Below are 20,710 nucleotides of genomic sequence, written 5' to 3'. Positions count from 1 at the left end.
TGGTGATGAGCTAATTTTATTTTATATTTACGCTTTAAGCAACATGAAATGGAATTTCACCCTGCAGGTTCATAGGTTTCATAACTTGTCCCTTTTAAATTACAGATGTATTCATACAGTTTGACAAAATACTTTGGTGTTTCTCTGTAGTTCTAATGTCTTACGATAAACATATAGTAGTCTGATTTAGAAGTTTCATGCAGTTTTCTTGATGTCCCAATAGATAATTTCAGAGAGCAACCTGCAAGCAGTCTTAGCAGAAATGATTTAGCCAAGTTGCTTGGATGCAGGTACAGCTGACTTGTAAACTGGCACATTAAGGCATGTGTTGGGCACTGACAGATCTTGTCAGACTTAGTAAGTAAAGCTAAAAAGGGTGAAGATTACTTCTAAATTGCCAGTGTCATCTTCTTCCCCCCACTATCAACTGTTGTTTTTTAAATCATTCCTTTGGTGTTTTAGACAATAATTTCAAAAGCTGAAAAGGCACTTAACTTGCATGTTGGGAGCTGAACTCCTTCCCATCATCTGTACATTCTGTCCTCTGGATTTTTAGGTAATTTTATGAAGGTGCTTTGGTCTCGTTGAACGGAAGGAAAATGGCAGACTAAACATCAGCCAGTGTTAGTTTCCCACCAAAAGTTGTGTCAGCTCATGAACATGAATTATGAATTAATATCCAGCAGGTGAGACAGGAATTCAGAACTTCCTTGGTCTGGCATCAGGTCTTCCAGTGGCATCACTGGGAAATTTAATTAACAACCAAGAGTAAAACTGCTGTGTGGTAACTCCTTCACTCGTTCAGTACATCGTTATCGTATTCAGTGGAAAATAACTGCTGAAGTTTCCATGCCTTCCTCTGCTTTGTTTAACAATCCTTCCAACCATGTTCTGTTTCTGTAGTTTCTCCCTGCTTCCATGCACCCTGTTTCCATGCACCTTCAACAGAAATGTGCTGAATGAACCATCAGGCATTTTATGCAGAGGTGATTCAGGAAGGTATTTTTTTCCTTTTTTTTTTTTTTTAATCTGTAGAAACTTCACTCTGTTTAAAGCATCTTCACACATTGCTAGTTTTAAGTCCTTTGCTCAGTGGACCTGGCTGCTTTAGTATCTGCAAATCTTCTTCATATCTCTGCAGCTGAGACCAAAATCCTGCGTTAGGTTCTGCTACAGGTCTGGCAGCCTTCACAGCCTAGAGAACAGGAGAGAGTGGTAGAAGCAAGGTGTCCTGCATTTGTGAGTGTCCTGCATTTGTGAGTGTCCTGTAAATGGATTTTTTTCCTTAGAGAAGATTTACTTTGGTTTTGATTTGACCATAGAATAACGAACAGCTATTTTGGTGAGCTGACCTCACTCTGTGCTTGCTATGACTTGGCACGTGGTCCCTGTTACAGAAGGGATTCATGGGCGAGACATGAGAAGGAGCTGTTGAATTTGCTGGAAATGGGAATGTCTCTCACAAAGTGTGCTGACAGTGCTCATGTTTTAGACAGCGTGAAACTGGTCTGCACACAGTCTAAACTGAGCAAAATGGTATCTAAAGACTTCAGTGATACACCTGCCAAATGGGTGAAGACTAAAGGCCCATAGAGCCCAAGTAGTTTGTATTGGATGGGCTTCCTAGGAAAGCTGAGATGCTACTGCTCATAGCTAGTCCCTGGCCATTGAGCAGACCTAACAGGATGTTTCTTTGCTGTGTGGAGCAAATCCTGCAAAACAATTCCTGCAGCCACTCATTTGTCTCTGTCTTTAATGTCACTTACTGTGACTATGAAACTGACAGAGAAAAATGGTCACTAAACAAGCAGCTTTGCATGTTGCTACGGGTGCTCAAAGCCTATTTGCATTTGTAATTATTTTGTCCCAGAAACCTCACATTGAAAGGTCATTTGTCCAAGCTGGGGGTGAAAAAACTTGGAGGGAAACATTTATTCAAAATGTTGAATATCTGTATAACTGGTAGTGGGCAGGTGAGAGCCCAAAATAACTGATCATTACTCAGAACAAGCCTTACATTTCTCCCCCAAAAGGAGTCTAAATATAAATCTGGGCACAGGCACGTTACCTCAAACGCGTCCTTGAGCGGGAGCTGCCGGTGTCTCATCAGATAAGCCGTGCAAATGGCAGCCGACCGGCTGCGGCCGTTCTTGCAGTACACCAGGCACTTCCCCCCGCCCCGCACGGCCTCCTCGATGGCGTTGCCGCACGGCTCGAAGTACCGGTACAGGTCCTCGGCCGGGTCGTCGAACACGGGCACGCGAATGCCGCGCACCCGCGGGAGGCCGGGGAACGGCTGCTGCCTGGTGACATTGATGCAGAAGGTGACCCCCTCCCGCGACAGCAGCTCCTCGTCGCAGGCTGCCCTGGCCGTGCCGAGGAACAGGGAGGCCGTGACCTTGCAGAGCTGGAGCATGGGCAGCCCAAGGTCCCCGGCCCCTCCGCGCCGGGGGTCGGGGTGCGGGGGCTCCTCGGCGGCAGCGCAGCTGTGCCGCCCGCAGCCGGTGGGCCGGGCTGTATTTACCCGTTCTGTACAGGCTGGGGCGTAGAGGCTCCAGGCAGGTCCTAGTGCCGGCTGCATCTCGAGAACTGCGTTTGGAAAGCTAAAACGCTTTCAGAGCCCACAGCTCACTTGTGAACTAGCTGGATTTTACAGTCCCTACCCCTACAGCAGCTGCTTACCCGCTGTGTTCTGCACGGGAAGGCTGCTGCGGTCAGTGCTGTTGGTGCAGGGATGCAATATTGATGTGAACTCCTCCAGAGCATCTTGGGGCCCCTCACATACGACAAAAGCATCTTTTGAGTGCCCAGAAAATTATTTACTAGGCTGGCTGGATAGCACAGCACTAATTTCTCTGGACTTCTGTAAAATTGCTGGTGTGGTGCCAGAGCAAGAGTATCTTACCCTGGAGTGTGCTGACATGGGTTAGAGCTCTGCAGGACGGGTGGGGATGGGGCCAAGGGCCCGGCCAGGTGAATGCCACATAAGCCAGCGCTGCAGGGCTGGTCACTGGTATCATCCACTTCCCGGAGCATTGAACATGTGGCTGAGGTGCTTCACCCCTCTGCTTTCTGGTGAAACAGGAGCATGTGACCAGTATTTGTTGCTGGCACAAAAATGAGCCTGGACTGTCACAGCAGCAGAGCACAGACTAATAGGACAAATCTGGTGACTTACTGGTTTATGAGTTCCTGCACTGGTGTGCAGGTCTTCCCTGGGTGCCCCCATCCTAGGGCAGCATTTCTGTCACATAAGCACCATGTCACTGTGGCCGCACCTGTGCTTCCTCACTCTGAGGCTACTGCTACCTGTCTGCAGTTGACTTAAGAATGGTCATTCATGCCAGAAAGGTTGTCCCTTCCCACCAGCCCGCCCTGTATCATGTCCCTGTGCAGAGGAGGAAATAGGGACAGGGCACTTATCCTTACATGGAGAGTGATTTATAAGGTAAACGCAAATGCCACCTCCTGGCAGTGAAGACAGTTGCCAGCTCTGCAAGATGATGGTCAAACTGCAGGGTAAAAGCCTCATCACCTGACTAGAAAAGGTCTGATGCCTCAGTCCAAATTTTGCTGAGGGTCTTCTGGTCTTTGTGCCACTGCCAGTTGGGGTTTGGTGCAAACAGCCCCAGTTACACTGGCTGTGTCTCATCCTTTTCCATGCACCCGTAAAGTGTCTGGCCCCATCGTCTTGGGGATACTACAGGGGAGCTCCCTGTAGGTACCAAGCTGTTGTTAGAGCCTCTGAAGCCTTTCCTTCCCAGGCAAGCAGGGCTGTGTGGCTGCAGGGCAGCGGGAGCTGAGGTTGTATCACGTCCTACACTTCCCGCAAGCTCTTAGCAGTGAATTTGCAAACACACTGCGTTCAGTGGCATCACAAATTGCAGGAATGTTTTCAGACAACTTTAATACACACACAGCTGTAAGTAGATATTATTTAAGATCATCATTAGACACAGAGGAGGCAAAGGAGGCAACTGGTGTGCAAACAACTTCTCCAAGGAGAAGACCTACATTTCTGCACTTGTCTGTATTTATATGAATGTGTGCATGTGGTGCAAATAGCTGTAACTGCAGGACAGAAACCTAAAGAAATACCTACTCGCTCAAGGGTATCGCTCAGTTTATTAAATTTAGGTGGTATTTGCTTCCAGGCAGAAAGATACACTTCTAGTAGTTTCCAGTTATCAAGTCTTTCTTAGACACTTCACGAGCAGCTTCTGATGCGTTACCTTGACAGCTGTATTTACCCACTTCTGGAAAGGACAGAGCTGAAGCACAAACTTTTCTGCTGCACCAGTTCAGCATCAAGCACATGCTTGAGATCAAACATTCACATCACTTCTTTGCTTGCTGTGAGCCCTGCCAACAGCTGCAGTGGTGTAAGGCCATGGCTGTAATTACCACAACACTTTGTAATGATCAATATCAAGGGCATTTCTGATTCCTTATACTGTTATACCACGTCTTTCTGTGCTTCTACATGAGAAAGAGAACATTTAGCATCCTTGCTTTGATGACTCAAGCCAGGCTCACCTTGTTCCCACAAACACACATCCATACATCCAACCCAGCAGCTCCTCCTCTGGAAGATATGGGGTTGGATGCAGGCAAACCCCTGTGCCAACACTGGCATCAGCCCATTAGAAACTTGTGGCTGAAACACCATTTCATTCCTCGGGACTCCTGACCTGTCCTTTATCTGTGCCTTAACGAGGAAAAAAGAAAGAAAACGCCAAACTCAGATTAAATGGAGAAGAAATAACTGCCCTGTTATCTAGGTTTGTCTCCAGCCTTTTTATTTATACAAGGATTCAAAGAACATATTTCAACTTTAGATAAACAGTGCAAGAGAGTTACAAGTACCTTGGTAACAGAAAGAAATAGATAATTGTCCAGCTATGCCGATAAGTGAAATAATTCTTACTTTTGCAGGTAGAAATGCATCTGTTTAAAGCAAAGATGGACTTCAGATATTCTGCTATACCTTAGCCCCTACCAAGCCCACCAGAAAACAACAGGCAGCTTGTCATTTGTAAATGAGAAGTAGCTGTGCTCTCAAAGCCTTTTGAGACCCTCGCCCTTGGTTAAAACATACATGTTATGGCACAAAGATCAGGCTGAAAGACAGAGACACTTGGAAATCCACTATTTCTGGTTCTCCCCTTCCCAGGGACGTTGTTTTTGTTAATATTTTTTCCTAGAGCACTACCCCTGTCAAGCATGAGGCCTTTTCACACCAGAACACCACAAATCACTATCTCGATAACATCAAAGCAGATGTTTCTCTCCAGACAGACCTGTTCCCCAGGGCTCCCCTCATCTAGCCAACCCAAGCAGCCACCAGCCAGGGGCTGGGGAGGTGTGTCACAGCATTTTCAAGCAGGTGGTAGACCAGGAAATGTCATTTATAAGCACTGAAAGGCCCCAGGCTCTGTGCCAGCCTGAGCACAGGTTTGGGGCTTGTCTGGACCCAGGCTGATTTCAGCTTGTTGAGCCACACCAGTGGTTGTTTAGTCATCAGTAACTATGGTTTGCTTTAGGTTTGCTTTAGTTTAGAGTGATATCGAGGTGATATCCTGGGGGACTCGGCCAGTTGGGCTCCCTGGAGAAGATGCCATGGTCAAATGCAGCCCCAGGTCATTTAATGGCAGCAGCTCGGGGAAACCACTTCAGGGCAACAAAGAGAAGAGAAAAACCGAATAACCAGGAACCAAAAAAAAGCAGGAGTGCAGATGGACTTTGTGAAAAGGTAGAAAAATAAATCCAAGGGGGCCCAGGGCCGAGGAGGGAGGAAGCGTCACCACCACTGTCATGTCCCTCCTGGCAAAGAGAGACTGAGCCCCCGGCACTGCCCTCGCCTGCCTGCTGGTCTCACCCCAGCTCGGCTCCCTGAGGATAGAAGGGGTCACCCTCAGGGCCTGGAGGGATGTGGAAGTGGGAGCTCAACTCAGCCTTGGGGGTAAGACATCAGGAAGGGCTTCTCCTGCATAACTGGTTTAACAGTTTCTTTGAGGTTTTGCTGTATTAATTGGGACTATCGGGTTTTATTCTTGTAACAGAACCACAAGTTTGGGCTATTAAATTGTTAAAAGATTAAGCGGACAATCAGTAAATTCTTGGCTTTACATTTAAGGTGTGAAGGGGCCCATAAGAAGCTTTTGAGGGAAAAAGGTGGATAGTAAACACTAACTGCACAGAAATGGAAGTGACAGGGACTTTCCTTTCAGGTCTCATTCTGCATCCATATGTTAGACTGACTTCAGCATCCATACGTTAGAACTCCAACTGAACCATGTTTTGAAGAGGGTACAATGGTTTGATGCCCCCTCCCTCCTCTTAATTTTGCTTTGGATGTAAAGTTTCTGCAGGACTGGTTGTGGGGATTTCTGCAACTGAAGGTTAAATTTGTATCAGCAATTCTAGTTAAAAAAAAAAAGTTAGGAACTCTTCAGAGCAGTAAAGTCATGTGAACTTGTCATATGTCTAGAAGTAAATAAACCTGTACAAATCCATGACTTGCATTTATCCTTTCCAGGGTTCTGATGGGTCTAGTGGCACTGTCTGTCTTTCAGCCAATGTCCAGCATCCTGGCGGTCATTTCGGACACCCTACAAGATCAGGTAAGATTTTTACCTTACAAGAAGGGGAGGACAAGGCAGAAAGATGCCCAGTCAGTGACAGTAGTCACAGAGACTTGGAGAGGCCAGTCAAAGCTGGCCTAAAATCTCTGCCTAGTTTGAGGCACCCTCAGTGCCATCACTGGGCCCCAGGGAGGGCAGGCGAAGAGCTCCCTCTCCCCCACCCCCACCGCTGGCTTTTGGCATTACCTTCCTCATGTTCTCATCTCCACTTAAATTGCACATTCCAGAAACTGCTAATGTTAAAAATGTTTTTTCCTCTCTTCTTAGGAAATGGGCAAACCCAAACCCCATCATGTTTGCTCAGCCCAAAGGCATGTCTCCTCTGGGAGGACAGAGGAGAAATGCTCAAATGCTGTGCAGACCAGTAAAGCAGGAGACAGACCCAGCTCTGCCCTCCCCCTTGCCTCAGTACAAACACAACTGAAACTCAAACCCAATCCCTGGGTGAGCTCTTGGCCCAACCAGTCACAGTGACTGTGTTGGATCTAACATCTGCTAAACCTATGCCTCCAGCTAACACTGGCTGCCCCTGTCAGGCACAGAAGCCTCTGGAAGCCCCAAAGCACAGCCCTACAAGCACAGACACTCCTACAGCTACGTGGGGACATTTATATCGTTCACCCACCACCCCCAGCCTCCAAACCTGGCATGGAGCCCACCCCAGCAGGCATTTTGGGGTTAGGGCAGCAGCCTGTGCGACCCAGAGGCTGGTGTGTGCTGGGACGGGGCAGCAAAGGGTGAGCCTGGCCCTCCTCTGAGCCAAAACAGAGCTGCCAGTAGGTTCCTGACCCACTGTCTCAGCCCGTCCCTGCAGTGGTTAGAGAAGGTGTGTTGGATGATGGGGAAGCAACAGGGAAATTCATTAAAAACCTACAATGCAACTAGAACAAACACCAAAGGAAAACAACCAAAATGTATCCCATCCTCACATCCTCTCTGGTAGGTGCTGCTTTGAGGCAGCCCCCTGGGTAGGGACACTGTCCAGTGCTGATCACCACCAGCCCCTCTCTGCCCTAAGGCAGCTGCCTGGGGGCTGCAACCAGTCCCAAAGCTCCTGTTAGTAAAAAGCCCCTGGTCTTTCTTATTACCAAGAAAAAACAAATGGATTCCTGTTCATGGCTGGGGCCAGAGAAGGAGGAGGCAGCACAACTGTCTGTCACGCAAAGAATAATCCCACTGTGCACATTTTCATCTCTCTGTTACCTACGATGGTACTGCACTGCAGGTAGAAATTGGACCATTGTTACTTGGGTAAAAAATGGCTTTCCAACTAGCATGCAAAGAAAAAGTACCCCAAACCCCAACCCCTAACACTCATTCCCAGTCACTTAGATGTAGGAGACCTACATTTCAAATTGTCACCAGCTACGAGCTCTAGTCAAGAAACCCACTTGTGACCTTTCCAAAGGAAAAGGGAGTTCTGTGTTTTTGGGTCCAACAGCCACTGACAAACTGTGTCAGTTCAACCCACCAGACCTGCTTGTGCTCCTACATACGCGGCTGGAAGTGAAGGGCCATCTCTGCCCACCTAGGAAGCACAAAGAAACGGAAAGAGCCCCTGAATGCAGCATGTGAGCAGCGCTGAGGATCCCAGTCTCTCCGCGGGAGGAGCCGGCTTTGCCCGTGGCACCATCGCGCTGTCAGCAGCACCGCTCCGGCCACTGTCTGGGGAACAAGGTCAGGGCAATTGCATATTCCACTGGAGGCAGCAGGAGAGCTGCCCTTGTAGGGGCTGGCCAAGTTCCCCCAGAGCCCTCTCTGCAAAGGCTTGTTTCAGCCCCAAGAGCCAGTTTGTGGCAATAACAAAAGTAAAACAATGAGGTACAGAAAGAAGGGCCCAGCATTGGGGAAAGACCAAGAAAGAAGAAAACAGCTCGAGCACTGCCAGAAATAGCAAACAACTGAAACCTTTTGAAACCTTTTTCTCCTCCCTCTTTTCATTTTCCTGTTGTGTTGTTGTTGTTTTTTTTTTTGCCAAGGTGAATTAAATATGTCCTTTGGTTGTTGGTTGGTTGGTTGGTTTTGGCAAAGTGAAGCCCTCAGCCGCAGTCTGTTTCCTGGCCGTGCCAGTGAGTTACCGCCACAAGTGCTGCGGGGCAATGACAGCCACCAAGAGGAGGAGGAGGAGGGAGGCAGAAGGCAAAGATCTGCTGCTGGCCCCATTGACGCCGTGTCCAGACTGCTTAGGAATGGCGTGTGTTTCTGGCTGCCTGGTGCTGGGGCTCTTAGAAAGTCTTTTGCCGCAGACGTCGTCAGGACAGCTGTCCCCGCTCCCGGAGCCGCTCATGTCGTCACCTGCACAGAGACAAACACGGGCTGAGCCCCGACTGCCTTCTTACCCCGGGACATGTCCCTGCAACCCCAGGGAGCTCTGCCCACCAGCCCTGCCCCGGCCACCTCCTCCTCTCTGCATTCTGCATCCCCCACTGTGGGACACGAGCCCATACCTGACCTCCAGCTGACTTTAACCACCGGCTGCCGCAGCAGCTGGAAACCTATGGAGCAGACAGGAGCCCCTTAAAGAGGGCTGGGCTGGCACTGGAGAGAGCTCCTCAGGTTTGAGTAAGGCACTGGGAGCAGCACAGCCTCCAGCCACCTCACAGCAAGTCGGCTGCACTTGAGCAGCCCCTCAGCAGCTCCAAGCCAAAAGCCGGGTTGCCACAGCCCCTCTCTGCCCCCCGGGCCCAAGAGCAGGGTCTGCATGGACAGTTGTGCAGGCTGCAGGACTGTGCTCAGCCCCTCTCGCCTGCGGGGACCTCTCCCGTTCTGCTACACTCACTCGTGTCTTGGAAATCCACATCATTCCCGATGTTGGCGTTGCCCAGCCGGTTTGTCATGATCTTTAGCTGCATGATTTGCTGGCGGATGGTCATGTCTGGCTTGGTGATGTCCACCTCCACCTCCGGGTTGTTGATCTGGTTAGCTAAGCCATCCCCCATCACTTCAGGCAGGTAACTGGGAAGGAAGGTGACAGGTTTAGATGACTCCCTCTCAGCTCACCTCACCTGTCCCTGTCCCAGACATCGGTGACAATCCAGCCTCTATGAGCCCAAGAGAAGCTGCAGTCAGTGGGTTGTGGAACATCCTCTGTAGGGTGGTGTCTGCTGGGAGGCAGCCACAGATGGCCAAAAGCCATGCTGCCATGGCCAGACCCCAGCAGAGCCTCGGGCTCATCCTGAGGCCACCTCAGCTTGCAGGAGGTGGCTGATGGCCTTGCAGCATCCCGGCTTAGGGAGGGATTTCCTGCAGGAAAGGCTGAGGGGTTGCTTTCAGGCTGGTACCCGTGGACCCACAGTGACATTCCTCTGTGGAAAATCTCTGGGAGGCTGAGGAGCACCTTCATCCTTGCCTGGTTAAACCTGTGGGGTTGACACCCTGGGACCACTGAATGCACCCAGCCCGGTTTCACCAGACAGGCTCCCAGGAAAGCTTCAGTTATCTGGGAGCTATCAAGCTAACCCTGGCCCTCCTGCAGACCTGTGACCCTGTTGGCAGAGCTCAGGGTGTTGGGTCTGGGCTGGCAGAGCCCAGCCCAGAAAGTTCATGGAGAGAAGTGGAGAAAGATGCAGGTCCAGCAGTTGCCCATCTCCTCTCAGGCATCCTTTAACCTCAGCCATGGTGGGAACTGTTTCTGCAGCTGTTTGATGTCACCTGGGTGCCTTCTCTCATGAGAAAACAGCATTTTGGAGCAGGTGTGGATAGAGAGACACGTATGCAATTCTCCACAGCAGCTCTGGAATTTGTGAGTTAAATCCAGCTCTGCTGCCTTCTGAGTGCATGTGGAATTGCAAAACTGCTTCAGTAGTAGAAAATTACACAGTTATTTCATGGCAAATGCATTTCAGTGCTTAATCCTCTGACATACAGCAAAATGGCACCAGGCGTGACATTCCCAGGTACCAGTTTTTCAGGAAATGCAACACTTCTATGGACAGAGACAGACTGCTCACTCTGAACAAGGGGAGCTGGCTGTGATGATGTGTAAGTGCCTTTTATCAAACCCTCTCTCTCACTCCAGAATGGTGCTGTCCTGGCACCTCGGCCCACTCCATACCTGCCCTTGGTCATCCCGTTCCAACACTTGTCATCTGATGCTGAGCTGGCCATTACTTTTTTGCTGCACAGGCTGCTGGGTAGGGTGATCCAGTACGTCTTGAGAGCTGTCAGATTCCCTTTGGCATCTAAAACCTGTAAGCAAAGGGGATGCTCAGAGCCAGGAGACCTCTGGGGCACCCCAGGTCTGAAGAAAGGACAAGGATTCTGCCTATTTTTTTTTGTTTTCTTTTACCATCACAAAGTCTGTTTTTATGAAAACAAGGATGTGTCATCAACCTTCCCCTAAAGACCAACTGTCAACCCAAGCACCCAAGGCTGAAGGTTACATGCCAAGGACTGTTCTGGTACCACAAGATTAACCAGGAGGAGACCATCTTCTGGGCCATGAGGGAAATGCTTAGAAGCTCCTTGGTGAGAGCCAGCAGGACTCTGCTGGGTGAGACAGATGGGTGTCTGTGAGTGAGGAGCCTCTGAGCTGTGGGACCATGGCAAATCCCACAGCTTGCCATCCACAGAACCCAAAATCTCCATGGAGAAGGACCTCTGGCCCCAGTATCCAGGCTGGACTGCCTGAGATTGAATTACACCAATGGACAGGAGCCTCTCCAAATAAGTGTGGCCCCAAATCCCTGGGAAATTGGTTATCAGCAACACAGACCCCACCCTGTGCAGAGGCAAGAAGACTAGGTCTGCTTAGCTCACACCCTCCCTTGATGATCTCAGCTTCAGACTTGTGATTGAGCAGCCTAGGTGGTCTGACCCGACCTGCACGACCCAGGGGGCAGTGATCTCCTCCCAAGGGACACCAGCACCCTGTCCTGGTCACTGGCAGAAGGGAGCTCTGGAGACAAACTCACCAGCATCTCCAGTGCTTGTGCAGAGGATTTGGCCTCCAGTGTGACTTTTCCCCGTCTTTTCTTGTCCTCGCTGCTGGAGCCTTTTGTGCTGATTTTGGGATTTCCACAGCCTTGGAATACCTGAAAAACAAATCAAACTCTCTATGCCATGTTTTGATGCTATTTCTTTAATTATTTAACAATCCAGTTATGGGTGTTTTTTTCCTGTTCTTAAGTATATTTAGGGGACCCCTGGTGGCCTAGTGGTTAGCATGCAGGACTCTCACCTCTGCGACCCAGGTTCGAATCCAGCCAGTTCCCCGGGCAGATGGAGTCCGTTAGGCCTGTGAGGCCATCCATCTATGAGAAGGTCACTCTAAACAAACCTACGTCCTGAGGACCTCACTGCCATTGTCCAAGCTTGCTTGGCCCCGGCAGATGAACCTTAGGATTAAAGGGTGGGCTCAGTTCAGCGCAGGCTGTGTCTCACCTAAAAAATCCATTGCGCAGGCTGGAAAGGTAAAAGACCTTTCCCCAAATCTTCGTTCGCGAAGACTGGCCATTATTATTAAGTATATTTATCTTTCCTACCTGCAAGTTCTCAGAGATTCTGGCTTGATTTCTGGTGCCAGATGTGTTTTCAGCACATTGTAACTTGTTTTGGTTACCCTATCAAGCAAAATGTTCAGCTCTAACACATGTTTTTAGATGAGTCACCAATGTTGATATTAGATTATTTATAGCAATTTTATCTGTTCTTCTTATGACTGGAAAATAAAATCTTGGGAAGAACAAGATGGGAGTTGATCACACTTGTTACACCAGTGGTGTGGGCTTCATGATTGCAGAGCATGGGAGCTTCATTGATTTGGACAACAGACAGAGGTGGGACTATCCCCATGACTCCTGCAATCAGCACCCGCACTTGGGAAATTAATGCCCTCTGAGCAGGGCAATGCAAGGACAGCAGATGTGCCACAAACCATCAGGTTGGATGTTTCAGGGGTAAATCAGGCAATGGAACTGATTTATCCCCTGTCTTTGGGTACCTCCTACCATCCTATCTACCTGCCCAGGTGGGCAGAGGTCAGAAGAAGCACTTTGAAGCTACAAATCCTCAGACTTGGCCTCTAGGATGAGACAAAAGATGTCCTGGAAGTGCCTGTTTCTCCCAGTCTCTGCATGACCTGTCCAGGCAGTGACACCTCTGTTGCAGATCACCAGTGCTGCACAGCTGAGCCTCACTGGTGGCAGGAGTGCCCAGCCAGCCATGCTGAACAAAGCATCAGAGGCCAGGAGGGACTTTGAACTGTCAGTCTGAGTCAGAAAACACCAGCCTTTACAAAGAAAGCCATCTGATCTGAAAAGAGGGCTCCAAGCTTGTTGTGGTTACCAGGGTGCTGTCAGAAACTATTGATAAATGTGACTTTGCCTGGTGTCCCCTTACAGCAGAGGAGTCAGGACCGCAGGCAGGAGCACTGCTGACACAGCTCGTGCCACCCGCTGAATGTGCTGGTGAGTGGATTCTGACAGCCATCAGCAAAGTCCTAACCTAGGCAAGCGTCCCTTCAGTGACAATGGGGCTTGTTGGTGTGTCTGAGGGACATTCAGCCTCCAAAGGCCTCTCCTGGGGTGCACTGTCCTGTTGAACTAGACAGATCTGATGACTCCAGCAGTTCAGCACCAAGCCAATTTGTTCATCTGTCTCCTTTGCTCTGTGCAAAACCCTGCCCTGAAAACTGCACGTGGAACATTTTCAACTTGGTTCTAACAAAATAAAACCAATTTGGTTTCACTGCTGTATCTTGTGGGCCTACTACTGCTGTTGGCAGCAGACAACTCTTGCAGGAGGTAAAAGCCTGGGGTGGTGTCCAGGACAGTGGCTCCTGTAGCAGCTCCAGCACAGCGTGGTACCAAGGTGATCCTCTTGCCATCCCAAGGGCTTCGGGTGAGCAACACAAGTTACTGCTGGACAAAACATGTCACCTGCAGACTGAGGTGATCAATAGTCTCCTGCATGATGAGAGCAAATTGGTGTTTGCTGCCTCTGATCGCTCCTGCTGCCTGAAATCCATGAGAGAGCCACAGGGAGCAAGAGGAGTGGGAGGAGGCAGAGAGAAGGCTCTGTGGTGCTGTGAACACAGGGCCCAGTACCAAAAGTTTTTCTTTCCAGTTTTTTCCCAGATCCCAGAAAAACTCATGACTGAGGGTGTCACTGTGTTCAAGGACCACTTCTGGCTCTTCTCACAACTGGCAGACAGTGCCCATGGCCCAGGCCATGTTTGAAGCCCTCAACTGCAGCTCAAGCCTGCTGCCCTAGGCCCTGACAGAGAAGACCCCCAGGACTGCTCTGGGACAGTCTCAAGCTCATGTGACAACAACATCTTTCACCCAATGGCTTTGCCATGCTCAAACCAGTGCCACCAGCAAAAAGTGGTCACCAGGTCACACCGAGGAGCTTATCAAACATGTTTGGTTGCTCCAGTTGAGCACCAATTAGACTATTTTCCCCTTGGAAACATTTTTCTTGTGAATGATGCCATGTTTTCCCACACCATGGATTTGCTTTTATGAGGACAGCCTCAGTCTCATCTAACAAGGGAAGAAAGAATATGGCCTTTCATGTCAGGAAAGAAACCTAAACCAGTGCTTGTTTGTATGCTGCTGTTAGTGCTTTGATGTGTGCCAGTGAATTCCTGCTTGCCAAGCAATACTTCTAGCCCATCCCTTCTCCAAAACCCAGTTAGGACCAGTCCCGCTCCTTTCATCTCATCTCTGCTCTAACTGTGGGATAGCTGCAGGACCTGGGGAGTGTCTGGACAAAAGGCAGAAGCCCTGGAGGACTGCTTTTGTTCCCAAAGCTTCTCTTACCTGCAGCTACAGAGGTGATTGTGGTTAAGTGGATAAATATACTAAAAATAGAAGACAGCTTCATGATATATACTTCTTGGAAGACAGGTGAGCCTCAGGAGAGTCTGTTTTGTACTCTGGACTGCCAGATTGCAACTCTGTCCCACGATACAACCTGACAGCCCAGTGTTTCCATGGCAGAACATCCCCCCGAGGCAGGTTAAAGCAGCGGCCTTCTGTCACTGGGGACTGTGCACTTGCTGTAAACACCTCAGCTCGGCCAAAAGATCTCAGGACTCTTCAGACACAGAGGCCTCTGACAGCAAATGCCACCCTGCCTCTCCCAGTCACTGCATATGCAGTCCCACCTCCTGTGCCTGTACCCAAAGGAAGCTGGCTGGATGTGTCAGGGAGCAATATTTGAAAACACTGGAGAAGGTTTCTGCCTAAGATGGGTGGTTTCCTATCATTAGAAGAGAGGATGTTTGCTCTCTTTCCCTCTTTCATGTCCTTCAGCTCAGTTGAATAGTCAGCACAAAAAGCATTTGGTCCTGGCAGTTACACATGATGTGTCCTCAGCCAGGCCCAGGCACACGCTCTTACCTTGGCTGTGATGGAATCTTTGTTTTCTTGCAAGTTGGAAATAGCTTCAGCAATCCTCATGTGAATGGTCCCTATTACAGTGTCCACATTGTAGGGTCCGTCGATCCGATCAGCCACCACGATCAGGGAATCTGGGGAAACAAGGCAAACTCTCATCATCAGACTCTGTACAAACCAAGGTAAAGATCACACTCATGCTGGGTGGGAAAAGCTGCCAGCCGCTCAGCAGGCTTGTTGGGAGACATCTCCCCATTTTCACTACTGCACAGGTTCTCCTTTTCTTTACTTAAGTAAAGCCACACTCTGTGGCAGAGGAACAGAGGCCACCTCCTGCAAATGGTAAATGCAACCTGTAATCACCCAAAGTGATCAGCATTTCCTGGGGTGACACAGAAAGGAAAACCAGAAAATTGGTGCAAAAGTATTAAGAAACACACAGCAATACTTGTCCCACCCTCTCCTAACTCACTGCATGTCTTCAGCAAAGCACTACAGCCAGCAAAAGGTGGGACAAATGAGGCCAATAAAGTGCCAGAGGTACTGGGTGTGGGCAATAGCTTCCATAGCAGTAGAGTGAAAAAATGAGTTAATTCTTCTCACTCTCACCTCTGGAAGGACAACAGTGACCAACAAGGAAAATATCAGTCTATAACAGCAGAGAAGCAGACCATAATGCCCACAGCTAACTGGTAAACAGGACAGGGAGTGACTGAGGGGTGCCTCTTGCTCTCAGCTCCCCTTGGAGGATTGTCCTCTTGATGTCCAACCACTCCTGCCTGGCCTGGAAGTTCCTGCCTGGATGGCTGCTTTGGGACTGTGCTTGGCTTACAAAGAATTACCAGGTTCTGTTTGCCTCCAGAGATGATTCTCAACACTCCAGTTGGGGCTGAAGCAAGGTCAGTCTATAAGCTTACTATGCAAGCTTTTTTGTATTCCGGGAAATAACATCTCCTGCAACATTGAAGAGCTCACAGTTTAACTCTGCTGCCACTCAGGGATTGTAGTGTCATCTTTGAGACTATATTTCAGACAATTTTAGCCTGCAGAGGCACTAATGTTGGGATACAGACGTTTCAATCAAAGGCTGCACCCAAATATTACTGTTAAGTTATATTTGAACCATTTACTATAAAAATCTCCCTTAATTTGACCTGCCCTAATTTGTCAAACTGAAAGAGTAATTCTGTGTTTAGTGTAACAAAATCCTCCCTGTCTACACAGAAGGGCCTGGAGAGGGGTGAAGGATGTATAACATTGTGAACTGCTGCCTTTGATTCCACATTTTGCTCCTGTCCTCGATCAGATCGGGACCTCTGACACTGAAATGTACAACAGCAATTTGAAAGAAATTCCAATTTCCTCCTCGCCATCACCCCTTGACAATGATGTCTCTTGGGAAGAGGAAGCCACAGTAAGTGCAAAATGCACATGGAATTGCTTCCTTGTCAATCAGGGAGATCTGTATAGTGATCTTTCAGGAGATGTGCAGCCATCCTGCCTGGAGAGCAGTTACAGGGAACAGTTGGCTGGCTCTGGTCGGAAAGGCCAAAGCACACTGAAGTCCTGGTTAAACCCCTGGGGGAGGGAATATTCCTCCCCCTTCTTTGCAGCAGCCTCCCAGTTGCTCTCATGCTGAGCACTTCCAATTAGCCACAGTTCGTTAGGCCCAGAACGAGGTGGCAGCTGCACCTCACTGGGCAGTGCTGCACCTCACTGGCCTTGGTTGCTGCAGTTCCAGATCTATTTTGCAATGTCCCTTGAGAGGCAGGGGACACTCCTTGAACTCCATCGGGATTTTTACTGCTAACACCAGCATGGGCCAACCATGAGCCAGCCTGCCGGGCTGCAGCTGGGCAGTGAGCTGGCAGCCTTGCTGACCAGGCAGTGGGTGCCAAGGTAAGGGAAAAGGCCAAGCCCAAAGTTCATCTCCTCTGGTGCCTGCCCTGAATGAGCACAGACAAACACCAAAGCTCCCTCAGGTTTCAAAGCACTCCATATGTAGAGCCTGAGAGAGAAAGAGGAGCTTGCTGCGTGATGCTCTGTGGGCACAAGGAAGAGTGAGAGCTTTACCACTGCAAACAACCTCCACTGAGCCTCCAACCCTCCTGCCTTTCCTTGCCAAACACTGCCTCAGTGAGTTCAAAGAGTGCCGTGAGACAGCTGTGCTGCAGCACAGCAAGGCCATCTTACCCATCAGGTACTTCCACTCGGTGTTCAGGTCTGCCTGGTTGGCCAAGCAGCCCTTCACGACGTTCAGGCAGTAGTTGTTGCAGGGCCTCACGCTGGACATGCCCCGGCAGTGTGGGCAGTACATCAGCTTCATGATGGCGCGAGTGCACTCGTGGCTCAGGGACACCTGGGGGAGACAGATCAGAGTCAGGCACACAGGCTGGTCAGGGGGCATGTGGGTGAACTCCCCCTTGCTTGGGGTGAAGGAGCTTGGTGTGCTCTGAAGGCAGCGCAGCTCCCCAGGTGTGTGGCCCTGGGAAAGCCACTTCCCCTCTCATTGCCATTCCTTCCCCTCACCTTTCCTCAGGTGTTACTCCTGTTGGAGGGACAAGACCTTCAGGCAGCCAGTTCCTCAGGCTGTGTTTGATCCCAGCCTTCCAGGAAAAACCTTTATGTGAGCACCAGTACCCCACTTCCAGCCTGGTCTGGTGGCCACAAGGACAGCCCAGGCTGCCCACCAGCTGTAACCTTGAACCCTGGAGCCTCTGCAATCAGTGCACCACCATGCCCCTTCTGCAGGAAGGGTTTGTTGCCGCTACCCTGCGGACACACGTGTCCCACCACAAACTGCATCTCCGGCTTCCTGGGGGGATGCACAGTGGGGCCCTGGACGCAGAAAGTTCCCAGCTGGGATTTTTGGAAAGGAGAATGGTACTGGGGGGAGGCTTGCACAATTCTGAAAATAAGGGCAATTGAGAGCACTTGACAGTGGAAGTGGTTGCTCTCTGCGAGCACTCGAGGAGCCGCAGGCAGCCGGTGACATGGGCCAGCCAACACACGCCGTGCCAGCAGCTCACAGGCACTGCACGTGCAGCCGGTGCTGTGCAGAGCTGACTCGGGAGGTGGCTTTGCCACCTTTAATTAAACTGCCCTGGTCCCTCAAGCACAGAGCCAGTGCAAGTGCAGAGCCCAGAAAGCATGGCCACAGCCTCTGCAGCACATCCCTCCAGACCACCAGCCGTGGGAGAGCATCCCCCTCCAACTGCTGTGGGCAAGGGGCTGTCAGCGCACTGAGGGGTGAATAACAACCTGGCAGGCCCTGCAGAGATGCTGGCAGAGCTCCATGCCTCCCCTGAATTGTTGCTAAAGTGTTTTCTCCTTTGTGGTCTTTTTCCATCTTTACTCAGATCCATTTGCAATTCCCTTGTCAACCTTTTAAAACCATTTACAAAAATAAAAATGAGTGTCTGCATGCAAGTCTCCCTTGGTTCCAGGTACTTGACACTCACAAGGAGCTCAGAGGGGAGAAAAGTGATGAAAGGGGCAAATCTTGACATGGAAAAATCCCTGAGCTTTGAGCTGCAGCCGCAAGGCTGAAAACTGCCCTGATCTCTTTATTACTTGTGAAAAATACTTTGAACGTATTCAATTCTGAGGTACCTTTGGGATAGTGTGAACCTGCTGAGCCCAATATCAGAGGTTGCAAGACAAAATCCCTAAGCTTCCTCTCTCCTGAGACTGCCTGCACGGTAGCACCCCACTTGCAGTAAGCCTCAGAAAAACTGATGCTGGATGGTGCTGAGGCTTCATCGGGCAGCAATGCTTTAAAATAACCTTGTGAGAACCTTTTTCACGATGAGGACAAAAATTTCTAGGTCTCAGAGAGAGAATCCAAACAGAGCCTGCTTCAGGGAAGCCTTGGCAGCCAGAAGCAGCCCCTGAGATGGCTGTGGATAAACGCTGTGTTCCACTGTGGCCAGAGCGGTAGAGCCTGGCAGGAGCCCCTCATACACCAAGGTTTTCCTTGGCTTCCTGGACCAGCTTTCTGGCTCCTTCCTGAGACAACTCCCGCAGGCAGATCCCAGCGCCCAGCTGCCATGAGGCTCAGTCACCAGGAGATGGAGGCTCCATCCCGCTGCACCGCACGGCTGCCACAAGCTTCATCCACAGGGAAGCGGTGAAGCCACTGCGCTTCCTGCCTCAGCGATCTCAGAGGGGATGCAACAAAGTAGAGGGACAGGCAAACATCTCAGGGTTTAAATAACCATGGCTGAATAGTGACTGAAAGGCAACAGGTAAGAGCACAGGCTGTAGGTGCAGACCTTTCAAATCCAGAGCACTCACACAAAAAGCAAAGCATCCAGCTGGGAAAGGAGCTGCGACCTCCCCTTCCCCAGACAGGGCATTGACATACGTGGATTTTATGGTGACACTCCAACACAATCACGTAGCCTGTGCAGGCCTGAACACAACTTTGTCCCTGTGTTTTACTGGCATGGCCCATCACTGCTCATCCCATATCCAGCCATGGCCCTGGAGCACTGCAACCTCCCACCCCACAGACCAGCTGCACAGCCCAGCACCTGCAGCACAGGTGAGTCACTTGGTTGAGCCACTTTCCATAGCACCGATGGGGACAGATCGTTTGCCTGCACCCACATACCTCCCTGGTCACACTGCACAGCCTTTTGGAGCGCAGGGAGCTGAGGTGCTCTGGGTGGAAAACAGGAGCGCAGCATTGCCTGCAGGAAGTGGCCCTGAGGCAGTGCAGGCCAGCCCCCCAGGGCAGAGAGGACAGCCACCAGCAGCAAGGACACAAAGCTACTGACACCCTGCCAGAACCTGTGGGGTACACTGAGAGAGGCAAGAGACACATTTTGGCTCAAAAAAGCATCTCCAAGATGCTTAAAGGTATGGTTTAAACCCCGCACTGGAGCTACCCAGGGGTGACCACAGCAAGCCCATATTTCAGTGAAGCTTGTGACAGGCCCAGTGGGCATTTCACAAGTACTGCTGCTTGCAGAATTCATTCTGGCCTCTGCATTTACTTCGTGTGTGTCAGAAAGGACCTTCACACCCTGAGCTCGGCAGTCCCTCTCCCACTGGAGAGTGACCACGCAGGGCCACCCGTGCCCAGCCACCCCTCAGAGCTGCAGAAGAGCAGCGGCCACGAGCGCCTGCTCCTTGGTGCCCACCCACTCCATCTGCCCTCTGGCACGGCGGGTGAGTGTGGGCAGCTGCCAAGGCTCCCCACGGTGCAGACAGCTGCCTTCTGTCCTGCAGCCCACCTCCCTCCAACCTCTCCTCGGCTGTCAGCCAGCCACACTGCCTGTCATCAGCCACACCACCCACCACCACACCGGTGCCCAGGCAGCTACAGTGGGTTGCTGCCACTGTCTTGGGGCAGTGGGTGCAGGCAACAACAGTGCTCGAGGCTCAGGCTCAGCTCCTGAGAGTCTGGGGGGAAAAAAAAGCTGCTTCTGCACCTCAGCAAGGAACATTTCTGGATGTCAGAGGGAGGTGTGTGTGCACTGGCAGCCTGTCACTCTTGCACGGTGGCTTTTTCTCCTGGAGGACAGTGCAGTGCCCCACTGCCTCAGAGCAGGGAACCTGGCCCCTGCTCCCTGCCCCACAGCTTCTCCTCTGAAGACAAGCAGGTGAAACATCCATAATCAGCTGATACTCTACTGAATCTGGCAGGTGCCAACTGTTCAACCTAATCTCTTGGCAGAAAGGATAAGTATTAATTTTTTGCAGGTGCATGATACTAGG

The 20,710-nt window shown here is 50.5% G+C and overlaps 2 protein-coding genes across 7 annotated transcripts in view; both read right to left on the bottom strand.

Annotated features, from left to right (window-relative positions):
- Positions 1-2,620, bottom strand: DUSP28 (dual specificity phosphatase 28). The gene is made up of 2 exons (XM_027686029.1): positions 2,069-2,620; positions 1-1,195 (listed from the first exon to the last, which is right to left on the bottom strand). Exons 1-2 carry the CDS (start codon positions 2,579-2,581, stop codon positions 1,061-1,063), a joined length of 648 nt encoding a protein of 215 aa, XP_027541830.1. The 5' UTR covers positions 2,582-2,620; the 3' UTR covers positions 1-1,060.
- A 1,486-nt stretch (positions 2,621-4,106) lies between these two features.
- The window catches only part of GPC1 (glypican 1), a 201,345-nt gene continuing 184,741 nt past the window's right edge, over positions 4,107-20,710 (bottom strand). For all 6 annotated transcript variants that reach the window (XM_027686135.1, XM_027686138.1, XM_027686139.1 and 3 more), the window contains 6 exons: positions 17,180-17,345; positions 14,990-15,120; positions 11,558-11,677; positions 10,699-10,832; positions 9,424-9,599; positions 4,107-8,939 (listed from right to left, as the gene is read on the bottom strand). In XM_027686135.1, the coding sequence (XP_027541936.1) occupies positions 8,719-8,939; positions 9,424-9,599; positions 10,699-10,832; positions 11,558-11,677; positions 14,990-15,120; positions 17,180-17,345 (948 nt within the window). In that variant the 3' untranslated portion in view covers positions 4,107-8,718. The remainder of the gene's footprint in view (positions 8,940-9,423; positions 9,600-10,698; positions 10,833-11,557; positions 11,678-14,989; positions 15,121-17,179; positions 17,346-20,710) is intronic.

This window comes from Neopelma chrysocephalum, unplaced genomic scaffold (assembly GCF_003984885.1).
Source record: "Neopelma chrysocephalum unplaced genomic scaffold, ASM398488v2 Primary Assembly neopelma1_70, whole genome shotgun sequence".
NCBI classification, from domain to species: Eukaryota; Metazoa; Chordata; class Aves; order Passeriformes; family Pipridae; genus Neopelma; species Neopelma chrysocephalum.
The sequence above is the reverse complement of the archived record's forward strand: the minus strand, read 5'-3'. Positions and strand labels throughout refer to the sequence as shown.

Excerpts from the sequence above, each read along its gene's own strand:
- DUSP28 (XM_027686029.1), bottom strand. The coding sequence starts at position 2,581 with ATGCAGCCGGCACTAGGACCTGCCTGGAGCCTCTACGCCCCAGCCTGT. Across the intron at positions 1,196-2,068 it reads CGCTCAAGGACGCGTTTGAG|GCTGTGAAGGCTGCCAGACC; the intron begins GTAACGTGCCTG and ends CCTGTTCTCTAG.